Below are 12136 nucleotides of genomic sequence, written 5' to 3' on the forward strand. Positions count from 1 at the left end.
AGCAGGGCTCTGGGGAAATGAAAAAAAAATCAGTGGATAAATACAAAGAAAGAAGGAAGGAGGGAAGCAGAGAGGGTGCCTGGGGCAGAGTCCACCAATCCTATGATAGGCACCCTAGGGTGGGGGTGGTGGGCTCTCAGGTGAGAGGTCCGAAGTTCAGTCCCCAGCATCGTACATGCCAGAGAAAAGCTCTGCTACTCTCCCTCCTTCCACTGCCCATCTCTACTGGGAAATATCACAGGGTGGGGAAGGCGCCACAGGGGTTGTGCAGAGACTCCTGCCCAAGGCTCTGAGGCCCCACGTTCAGTCAGAGCTCAGCTGGGCTCTGAGTAAAACAGTACTAATATTAGCCATTATTATTATTATTATTATTAGGCAGAGAACACAGCATAGTAGTTTTGCAAAATGACACTCCTATCTGAGGCTCTGAGCTCCCAGGTTCAGTCCCTAGCACCACCATCAGCCAGAGCTCTGGGGAAAATAAACAAACAAATCAATACTTAAGGACAGAGAGACAGCATAATGGTTCTGCAAATAAACTCATGCCTAAGGCTCCAAAGTCTCTGGTTCAATCCCCTGTATCACCATATGCCAGAGCTGATTGTGCTCTGTTTAAAAAAAAAAGGGAGGGGGCCGGCAGTAGCATAGCAGGTTAAGCGCACATGGCGCAAAGGCCAAGGTTCAAGCCCCCGGCTCTCCATCTGCAGGGGATCACTTCACAAGTGGTGAAGCAGGTCCTGCAGGTGTTTATCTTTCCCCTTCTCTGTCTTCCCCCCTCTCTCTGTCCTATCTAACAACAGCAATGATAATGATAATAACGACAACAATAAGGGCAACAAAATGAGAAAAATAGCTTCCAGGAGCAGTGGATTCATAGTGCAGGCACCAAGCCCCAGCAATAACCCTGGAGGCAAAAAATAAAATAATAAATGAGGGTGAATAGCATAGTGGTATGCAAGCAGACTTTCATGCCTGAGGCTTTGAAGTCCCAAGTTCAATCCTCCAAAACACCATAAACCAGAGATGAATAGTGCTCTGGTAAAAAAAAAAAAAGGGGGGGGGTCGGGCGGTAGCGCAGCAGGTTAAGTGCAGGTGGTACCAAGTGCAAGGACTGGTGAAAGGATCACAGTTCAAGCCCCCGGCTCCCCACCTGCACGGGAGTCACTTCACAAACGGTGAAGCAGGTCTGCAGGTGTCTTTCTCTCCCCCTTCCTTTTTTTAAAAATTAATTTAATTTATTTATTCTCTTTTGTTGCCCTTGTTGTTTTATTGTTGTAGATGTTGTCGTTGGATAGGACAGAGAGAAATGGAGAGAGGAGGGGTCCTTATGCCAGTCCTTGTGCTTTGCGCCACATGCGCTTAACCCACTGTGCTACCGCCCGACTCCCCCTTTTTTTTTCTCTCCCCCTCTCTGTCTTCCCCTCCTCTCTCCATTTCTCTCTGTCCTATCCAACAATGATGACATCAATAGCAACTACAACAATAAAACAACAAGGGCAACAAAAGGGAATAAATAAATAGATATTTAAAAAAAAAAAAGCCAGGGGAGTCGGGCGGTAGCTCAGTGGGTTAAGCACACATGGCGCAAAGAACAAGAATCAGCGTAAGGATCCCGGTTCGAGCCCCTGGCTCCCCACCTGCAGGGAGTCACTTCACAAATGGTGAAGCAGGCCTGCAGGTGTCTATCTTTCTCTCCCCCTCTGTCTTCCCCTCTTCTCTCCATTTCTCTCTGTCATATCCAACAGCGACATCAATAACAATAATAACTACAACAACAATAAAACAACAAGGGCAACAAAGGGAAAATAAATAAATAAATAAATAAATAAATATTTTTTAAAAAGCCGGGTGGGTGGCGGTGGGAGTGCACATGGTACTCAGCACAAGGATTCTGGGTTCAAGACCCCAGCTTCCCATCTGCAAGCAGGGAAGCTTCACATGCAGTGAAGCATGTCTGCAGGTATCTCTTTGCCTCTCTTCCTCTCTATTTCTCCTCTCTGTTTCTCTTGTCCCGTCCAATAAATGGAAAAATGGCCTTCAGGAGCAGCAAAGAAAAAAATGCTTTATTTTAAAAAATGAAATAACGGGGAGTCAGGCGGTAGCGCAGCAGGTTAAGCGCACATGGTGCAAAGCGTAAGGACCCGCACAAGGATCCCAGTTCAAGCCCCTGGCTCCCCACCTGCAGGGGAGTCGCTTCACAGGTGGTAAAGCAGGTCTGCAGGTGTCTATCTTTCCCTCCCCCTCTGTGTCTTCCTCTCCTCTTTCTATTTCTCTCTGTCCTATCTAACAATGACATCAATAACAACAATAATAAAAACAAGGCAATAAAGGGAATAAATAAATATTTTTTAAAAAATGAAATAACATCAATCTTGTGTCTAAAAAAACCTCTGCTAGACCCTAATCATGCCCTGGTGTTGGGGGAGGGTGAGCCCCAGGACTGGGGGCCCCGCTGACCCTGCTTACGGCCCTAGATGCTGACACTCTTGGACCCCAGCGAGGACCCTGAGGACACACTGCGCGCACACCGGTCCCGGGAGAAGACTTTCGTGTTTGACATGGTTTTTGATGAGCACGCGACTCAGGTGCTCAGGCGCAAGGCAGCCCAGTCACTCCCTGTGGGACGGGTCACTTACCTGCTTCTCCCAGGGGTGGGGGGTGGGGCGGTGCTGGGGTGCTTGGAGGGAAACCCCTCCCCTGAGTGGAGGAGAGAAGCTCTCTCACCATCCATCACCAAAGGCCCTCCACTCCCAGCTCCACCCATTCCTCCATCATCCATCCACCATCTATCCCTCCATCATCCATCCATCCATCGTCTATTATCGATCTACCATCAATCAAACATCCATCCATTATCTATCATCCATCCATCCATCATCTATTGTCCATCTACCATCAATCCAACATCCACCATCCCTCTATCCAACCATCTATATCCATCCACCATCTACTCATCATCCCTCCATCATCTATCATCTATCCACCATCCATCCTTGCATCATCCATCATCCATCCATCCACCATCCATTCAACCATCCAACCATCTATCCATCCATCCATCCAACCATCCATCCATCCACCATCCATTCAACCATCCAACCATCTATCCATCCATCCATCCAACCATCCATCCATCTACCATCACCCACCCATCCAGCCATCCATCCACCATCCATCCATCCATCCAACCATCCACCCAACATCCATCCATCCAACATCCATCCATTCGATATACATCCACCATCCATCCTTGTACCATCCAACCATCCGTCCACCTACCATCAACCCATCCATCCACCATCCATCCACCACCATCCACTATCCATCCACCATTCATCCATCCATCCATCCAACCATCCATCCATCCTCCATCATCCATCCATGATCCTCCACCATCCACCCTCCCTTCCCTGGGAGGCAGCTTCTGTCTTTGTGAGGCAGGCGGCCCTCAGTTGGGCTCCCGGGAGGAGGGGTCTCAGCTGAGACAGAGAGTCGAGGGAGGCATCTATGAGGACAGAGCAGAGAGGGGTCTGGTGGGGTGTAGCACCCCATCTCCAGTGTGAGACAGGGCTAGGCAGTTGGACCTGGGACCGGCCACTCCCCAAGGACACACTGGCTGGCATGCCCGGTGGGGGGGATCAGTGCTGGGCCCAGGGTGCAAAGCTGAAACCCGCCTGAGCTCCTGGCCTGTGCAGAGGGGAGAGGGCTTCCTTGGGCACCCGTGGGTCCTGTCTGTCACCAGCTGCCTGATGCCACCCATACCCAGGAGGACGTGTACTGTGCCACCACCCGGCACTTGGTCGATGGCGTCCTTGCCGGCTACAACGCCACAGTATTCGCCTACGGCCCGTCAGGTGGGAGCCAGGGTGGGGCAAGAGAGCTCAGTAATGGTCGGGGCCCCAACCTGGGTGGGTGGGTCGGACCCCAGTCCACATTCTGTGGTGGCCCAGTCAGTTGGGGACAAACCCACACTTGGGCCCCTGCACCCAAGATAGGCCCAGGACACTGTAATTCCTGCCCCAAAGCTCAAAACTCCATAGTCCATGGACCCTGTGCTGAGCCCTGAGCCCACAACCCTGAACTCACAATCCAGAGCATGAGCCCCAGCTCTGAGCCCCAGCCATGAAACTCCACTTTGAGCGCCCAGCTCTGAGCCTCAGCTCTGAACACCCAGCCCTGAGCCACCAATCCTGAACCTCCAACTCTGAACCACCAGCTTGGAGCCTCACAACCCCCAAAATTGAGCACCCAGCACTGAGCACCCAATACTGAACCCCCAGCCCTGAGCCCTGAACACCCAGCCCTGAGCCCCAAGCCCCCAGCCCTGAACCCCCAACTCTGACACCCAGCCCTGAACCCCCAGCCCTGAGCCCCCCAACCTGAGCCTCCCAACCTGAGGCCCCAAACCTTGAGCCCTACACCCTGGGCCCCACTCTGCACCCAGGCCCTGGGGGTGTCAGACAGGCTTCTGGGTGTGGGCTGAGCAGGCAGAGTGCAGGGAGGGGACCCATCTGACCCTTGCCTGCACCCAGGTGCGGGGAAGACCTTCACCATGCTGGGACTGGACGCACAGCCAGGCATCTACCTGCAGGCACTCAGCGATCTCTTCAGGGCTCTGGAGGCCACAGGGGGGCAGCCGGACTACAGTGTGTCCATGTCCTACTTGGAGGTGAGCCCCCCCCCCGTGACCCCCTCGCCCACGGGCCCCCCGCCTGCACACAGCGGCCAACCCTCCACGCCCCCAGATCTACAACGAGGTCATCCGTGACCTGCTGAACCCTGCGTCCGGCTGCCTGGAGCTGCGGGAGGATGCGCACGGCACCACCCAGATCCCCGGCATCACAGAGGCCTCCACCTCCAATGCCCAGGAGGTGAGGGTGCTCTGCCCACCAACCTCTCCTCTCCTAAGCGCTTCCTGGGAGGCTGTAGAGGGGGCCCATGGAGCTCGGTCTTCATTGTGCCTGCGGTCTTGGGTCAAACCCTGGCAGCACATGGAGGCCCCATGGCGCCAGAGGAAGCTCTGGGGCTTTGCTATCTGCCCCCCTTCTCTAACTGAACGCAAAGTGGCCCAGTGCAGTGAGACTGTGCATGTGTGAGACCCAGTACCCATCCAGCACGCGTGCGCACACACACACACATACACACACACACACACACACACACGTTCTCATGCTGTGATAAGGACAAACTCAGGGTGCCAGGCATATGCAGAACAGCTAAGTCACCTCCCAGCCCCACATTCTTTTTCCCTTTTGTTGCCCTTGTTGTTTTTTATTGTTGTTGTTACTGATGTCATCATTGTCGGATAGGACAGAGAGAAATGGAGAGAGGAGGGGAAGACAGAGAGGGGGAGAGAAAGACACCTGCAGACCTGCTTCACCGCCTGTGAAGCAACTCCCCTGTAGGTGGGGAGCTGGGGGCTTGAACTGGGATCCTTACACTGGTCCTTGTGCTTTGCACCACGTGCGCTTAACCTGCTGCGCTCCAGCCCTACTTTCTAGTTAGTATTTATTTTAAGTTTCAACCTTCTTTCTAAAAAATATTTAATTTTATTTTTTATTTTTAAATATATTTTAAAATCCTTTAAAAATATTTGTTTATTCCCTTTGTTGCCCTTGTTGTTTTATTGTTGTAGTAAAATATTATATTTTTTAAATTTAATTAAAATATTGATTATATTTATTTGTTAGAGACAAAAATGGAGATGGGGAGATGGAAAGGAGGAGAGACAGAGAGACACCTATAGCCCTGCTTCACCACTTGCAAAGTTTTCCCCTTTGTCCCGTCCTGCGGGACCTTCAACGTGGGTTAACCTAGGAGACGGAGTGAGGACAAGGACGGGAGGGAAAATGGGGACAAGACGAGAGAGAAATGAGACAAGTCAAGATTCTGATCAAGTCTGTTTATTAGCACTAAAGGTGCTGTTTTTAAGGGGAGGGCAAGGGGGGAGTTAGCAGCTGGGGACTGTTGATTGAAGTGGTGTGTTGTGGTAATCAGCCGTTATCTGGAAGGTCCTGGGTGATTCATGGGGAAGTGGAATTGGGAGACAGGAACTTATCTTGTCTGTGAACAAAGACTCTGTGGTCATGCCAATAGCAACCTTGAGGGCACATGTGGCTCCCCACACCCCTTGCAGGTAAGGTCCAGGGGCTTGAACCTAGATCCTTGAGCATTATAGCATGTGTACTCAAGTAGGTGCACCAACACCTGCCCTCCCCCCCCCTTTTTTTTACCAGAGCATTGCTCAGCTCTGGCTTATGGTGGTGTGGGGGATTGAATCTGGGACTTTGGAACCTCAGGCATGAGAATCTCTTTGCATACCATTATGCTATCTTCCCCTGCCCACCACCCAACCCCTTAATTAATTTTTTAATAACATTTTTTTCTTTCTTCCAAATATTTTTAAAATTTATTTTCCCTTTTGTTGCCCTTGTTGCTTCGAAACTTTACATCAGGCTCAACCTGACGCTGTTGACTGGCTACGGAAGAAGGGCAAACGCTAGAAGAAGAAGATTGTTGTTATAGTTACTATTGTTGTTGTTATTGATGTCCTCGTTGTTAGGACAGAGAGAAATGGAGAGAGGAGGGGAAGACATAGATGGGGAGAGAAAGACAGACACCTGCAGACATGCTTCACTGCTTCCTGTGAAGCGACTCCCCTGCAGGTGGGGAGCAGGGGGCTGGAACCAGGATCCTTAGACCAGTCCTTGCTTTTTGTGCTACATGTGCTTAACCCACTGTGCTACCACCAGACTCCCTTTTTTTTTTTAAACCCAGACCTTTAAGGCCTTTTTTGTTGTTAAAAATATTTATTTATTCATTTCCTTTTGTTCCCCTTGTTTTATAATTGTGGTTGTTGTTGTTGTTATTGATGTCAGTTGTTTTTGGATAGGACAGAGGGAAATGGAGAGTGGAGGGGAAGACAGAGAGGGGGAGAGAAAGACAGACACCTGTAGACCTGCTTCATCACCTGTGAAGCGACTCCCCTGCAGGTGGGGAGCCAGGGGCTCGAACCGGGATCCTTACGCCGGTCCTTGCACTTTGCGCCACCTGCACTTAACCCGCTGCGCTACCGCCCAACTCCCCTTTATGGCCTTTTTTTTTTTTTAATTATTTATTCCCTTTTGTTGCCCTTGTTGTTTTATTGTTGTAATCATTATTGTTATTGATGTCATCATCGTTGTTGGATAGGACAGAGAGAAATGGAGAGAGGAGGGGAAGAGAGAGGGGGATCGAAAGATAGACACCTGCAGACCTGCTTCACCGCCTGTGAAGCGACTCCCCTGCAGGTGGGGAGCCGGGTGCTCGAACCGGGATCCTTATGCCGGTCCTTGTGCTTTGCGCCACGTGTGCTTAACCCGCTGCGCTACCACTCGACTGCCCCCTTAATTAATTTTTAAATGTTTTTTTCAGGCTATTTAATTTATTTATTCATTAAATAGAGACAGAGAGAAATTGAGAGGGGCAGGGGAGATAGGGAGAGAAACAGAGACACAGACACAGGGCTCCAGGTTGGGGGCTCAGGGCTCCAGTCTGGGGATTCAGGGCTCAGGGCTGGGGGTTCAGGGGTCAGGGCTGGGGGCTCAGGGCTGCCCTCCTTCACTGTGAAGCTTTCCCCTTGCAGGTGTGGACCAGGGGCTTAAACCCAGGTCCTTGTGCATCACTCTGGTACATATGCTGCCGGGGCTTGAACTCAGGACCTCACGCTTGATAGTCAAGCGCTTTATCCACTGTGCCACCTCCCGGGCCATCAGCTGTAATTCTAATTCATTCTCTCAAACCGTGGTGCCCGGGAAGGAGCCCAGGGCCTCTCACAGATGACCACTTGATGCCCATCAGTGTTTGAGCTGGTTCTGAATCCCTTTAACACGTTCACAACGGGGAGGGAGAGAACAGGGACAGAGTGACAGACATTCAGACTGAGAGCAGAGGCTCCAACACCCACAGAGCTCCCCCTGGCGGTCCGTGGCGCTTCCACGTGTTGCCAGGATTCAGACCCAGGCCTGTGCGCAGAGAGGCGGGTGCTCTCCTACTGGGCTGTTTCCTAGCTCCAACTCAGGGGTCTAGGAAAGAGCCCCCCACCGCAGGCCCTAACAGCCACCTGTGCCCAGATCATGCAGTTGCTCACCAAGGCCAACCGGCAGCGCACGCAGGAGCCCACGGCTACTAACCGCACGTCCTCACGCTCACACGCAGTGCTGCAGGTCAGTGTGAGCCGGCGCGGAGTCCAGAGCACAGACGAGGTCAGCCTGGGAAGACTCTTCCTGGTGGACCTGGCCGGCTCCGAACGGGCATCCCAGGTACTGGGCCTGGCACCCATCCTGTCCCTCTTGGCCCCTCGTCCACCCTGTTCTCCCCATTCCCCATGCCCCGTCCCCACTGCTTCATCCCCTTGTACCCTTCTTGTCCCTGGCCCCTGTACCTGTCCCCTGTTCCCCACCCTCCGCCCCCATCCCTGTCTCTGTGTCCCTTTGGGAACTGGGAGGTGGGAGCAGGTCTCAGAGTCGGGACGCCCCCGGCAAACTCACTTCCATCATCACAAGTTTCCTTTTATTTTCTTTTTCTTTTTTTTTTATATTTTATTTATTTATTTATTTATTCATTCCCTTTTGTTGCCCTAATTTTTGTTGTTGTTGTTGTTGTAGTTATTGTTGTTGTCCTTCTTGGATAGGCCAGAGAGAAATGGAGAGGGGAGGGGAATACTGAGAGGGGGAGAGAAAGACAGACACCTGCAGACCTGCTTCACCGCTTATGAAGTGACTTCCCCTGTAGGTGGGGAGCCAGGGACTCGAACCGGGATCCTTACACCGGTCCTTACGCTTGGTGCTACATGCGCTTAACCTGCTGCGCTACCGTCTAACTCCCTTTCTTTTCTTTTTAATATTTACTTATTTATTCTCTTTTGTTGCCCTTGGTTTTTTTTTTCCTTGATGTTAGTTTTTTTTTTTATTAATGTTTTACATTCAACAGTAAATACAATAGTTTATACATGCATAACATTCCCCAGTTTCCCATTTAACAATACAACCCCCACTAGGTCATTCATCATCCTTCATGGACCTGTATTCTCCCCACCCACCCACCCACCCCAGAGTCTTTTGCTTGGGTGCATTACGCCAATTCCATTTCAGGTTCGACTTGTGTTTTCTTTTCTGATCTTGTTTTTCAACGTCTGCCTGAGAGTGAGATCATCCCATATTCATCCTTCTGTTTCTGACTTATTTCACTCAACATGATTTTTTCAAGGTCCATCCAAGATCGGCTGAAAACGGTGCAGTCACCATTTTTTACAGCTGAGTAGTATTCCATTGTGTATATAGACCACAACTTGCTGAGCCACTCATCTGTTGTTGGACACCTGGGTTGCTTCCAGGTTTTGGCTATTACAAATTGTGCTGCCCAGAACATATGTGTACACAGATCTTTTTGGATGGATGTGTTGGGTTCCTTAGGATATATCCCCAGGAGAGGAATTGCAGGGTCATAGGGTAGGTCCATGTCTAGCCTTCTGAGAGTTCTCCAGACTCTTCTCCACAGAGGTTGGACCAATTGACATTCCCACCAGCAGTGCAGGAGGGTTCCTTTGACCCCACACCCTCTCCAGCATTTGCTGCTGTTACCTTTTCTGATGTATGACATTCTCACAGGAGTGAAGTGATATCTCATTGTTGTCTTGATTTGCATTTCTCTGACAATCAGAGACTTGGAGCATTTTTTCATGTGTTTCTCAGCCTTTTGGATCTCTTCTGTGGTGAATATTCTGTCCAAGTCCTCCGCCCATTTTTGGATGGGGTTATTTGTTGTCTTGTTGTTGAGTCTGGCAAGTTCTTTATATATGTTGGTTATTAAACTCTTATCTGATGTATGACATGTAAAGATCTTCTCCCATTCTGTGAGGGGTCTCTTGGTTTGGGTAGTGGTTTCTTTTGCTGTGAAGGAGCTTTTTAATTTGATGTAGTCCCATAGGTTATACTTGCCTTAGTCTTCTTTGTAATTGGATTCGTTTCACTGAAAATGTCTTTAAAATTTATGCGGAAAAGAGTTCTGCCAATATTTTCCTCTAAGTATCTGATAGTTTCTGGTCTAATATCCAAGTCCTTGATCCACTTAGAATTTACTTTTGTATTTGGTGAAATACAGTGATTCAGTTTCGTTCTTCTGCATGTTTCAACCCATTGTTTCCAACACCATTTGTTGAAGAGACTCTGCTTTCCCCATGTAATAGTCTGGACCCCTTTGTCAAAGATTAGATGTCCATAGGTGTGGGGCCTCACTTCTGGGCTCTCAATTCTTTTTTTTTAATTAATTAATTAATTAATTTTTTAATTTAAGAAAGGATTAATTAACAAAACCATAGGGTAGGAGGGGTACAACTCCACACAATTCCCTCCGCCCAATCTCCATATACCACCCCCTCCCCAGTAGCTTTCCCATTCTCTATCCCTCTGGGAGCATGGACCCAGGGTCATTGTGGGTTGCAGAAGGTAGAAGGTCTGGCTTCTGTAATTGCTTCCCCGCTGAACATGGGCGTTGACTGGTCGGTCCATACTCCCAGTCTGTCTCTCTCTTTCCCTAGTAGGGTGGGTCTCTGGGGAAGCTGAGCTACAGGACACATTGGTGGGGTCTTCAATCCAGGGAAGTCTGGCCGGTATCCTGATGACACCTGGAACCTGGTGACTGAAAAGAGAGTTAACATACAAAGCCAAACAAATTGTTGAGCAATCATGGACCCAAAGCTTGGAATAGTGGAGAGGAAGTGTTAGGGAGGTACTCACTGCAAACTCTAGTATACTTCTGCTTTCTTACTTTGGTGCCATACTCCAATCTCAGTCAATTTCTGCTTTGCGTTTCTACTTCTTCTTCTTTTTTTTTTTTTTTTTACATGCATAACATTCCCCAGATTCCCAGTTAACAATACAACCCCCACTATTTCATTCATCATTTTTCATGGACCTGTATTCTCCTCACCCACCCACCCACCCACCCCAGAGTCTTTTACTTTGGTGTAATACTCCAATTCCATTTCAGGTTCGACTTGTGTTTTCTTTTCTAATCTTGTTTTTCAACTTCGGCCTGAGAGTGAGATCATCCCATATTCATCCTTCTGTTTCTGACTTATTTCACTCAACATGATTTTTTCAAGGTCCATCCAAGATCGGCTGAAAACGGTGAAGTCACCATTTTTTACAGCTGAGTAGTATTCCATTGTGTATATATACCACAACTTGCTCAGCCACTCATCTGTTGTTGGACACCTGGGTTGCTTCCAGGTTTTGGCTATTACAAATTGTGCTGCCAAGAACATATGTGTACAGAGATCTTTTTGGATGGATGTGTTGGGTTCCTTAGGATATATCCCCAGGAGGGGAATTGCAGGGTCATAGGGTAGGTCCATTTCTAGCCTTCTGAGAGTTCTCCAGACTCTTCTCCACAGAGGTTGGACCAATTGACATTCCCACCAGCAGTGCAGGAGGGTTCCTTTGACCCCACACCCTCTCCAGCATTTGCTGCTGTTACCTTTTCTGATGTGTGACATTCTCACAGGAGTGAAGTGATATCTCATTGTTGTCTTGATTTGCATTTCTCTGACCATCAGAGACTTGGAGCATTTTTTCATGTGTTTCTTGGCCTTTTGGATCTCTTCTGTGGTGAATATTCTGTCCAAGTCCTCCGCCCATTTTTGGATGGGGTTATTTGTTGTCTTGTTGTTGAGTCTGGCAAGCTCTTTATATATGTTGGTTATTAAACTCTTATCTGATGTATGGCATGTAAAGATCTTCTCCCATTCTGTGAGGGGTCTCTTGGTTTGGGTAGTGGTTTCTTTTGCTGTGAAGGAGCTTTTTAATTTGATGTAGTCCCATAGGTTTATACTTGCCTTAGTCTTCCTTGTAATTGGATTTGTTTCATTGAAAATGTCTTTAAAATTTATGCGGTAAAAAGTTCTTCCAATATTTTCCTCTAAGTATCTGATAGTTTCTGGTCTAATATCCAAGTCCTTGATCCACTTAGAATTTACTTTTGTATTTGGTGAAATACAGTGATTCAGCTTCATTCTTCTGCATGTTTCAACCCATTGTTTCCAACACCATTTGTTGAAGAGACTCTGCTTTCCCCATATAATAGTCTGGGCCCCTTT

General features: G+C 48.9%; 1 protein-coding gene across 1 annotated transcript in view; it reads left to right on the forward strand.

Moving 5' to 3' along the window:
* The window catches only part of LOC103115346 (kinesin-like protein KIF19), a 35698-nt gene that overhangs the window by 1979 nt on the left and 21583 nt on the right, over positions 1-12136 (forward strand). The window contains exons 3-7 of the mRNA XM_060174115.1: positions 2475-2585; positions 3767-3854; positions 4533-4669; positions 4746-4871; positions 8112-8300. Coding sequence (XP_060030098.1) covers positions 2475-2585; positions 3767-3854; positions 4533-4669; positions 4746-4871; positions 8112-8300 — 651 coding nt within the window. The remainder of the gene's footprint in view (positions 1-2474; positions 2586-3766; positions 3855-4532; positions 4670-4745; positions 4872-8111; positions 8301-12136) is intronic.

This window comes from Erinaceus europaeus, chromosome 15 (genome assembly GCF_950295315.1).
Source record: "Erinaceus europaeus chromosome 15, mEriEur2.1, whole genome shotgun sequence".
Classification (NCBI taxonomy): Eukaryota; Metazoa; Chordata; class Mammalia; order Eulipotyphla; family Erinaceidae; genus Erinaceus; species Erinaceus europaeus.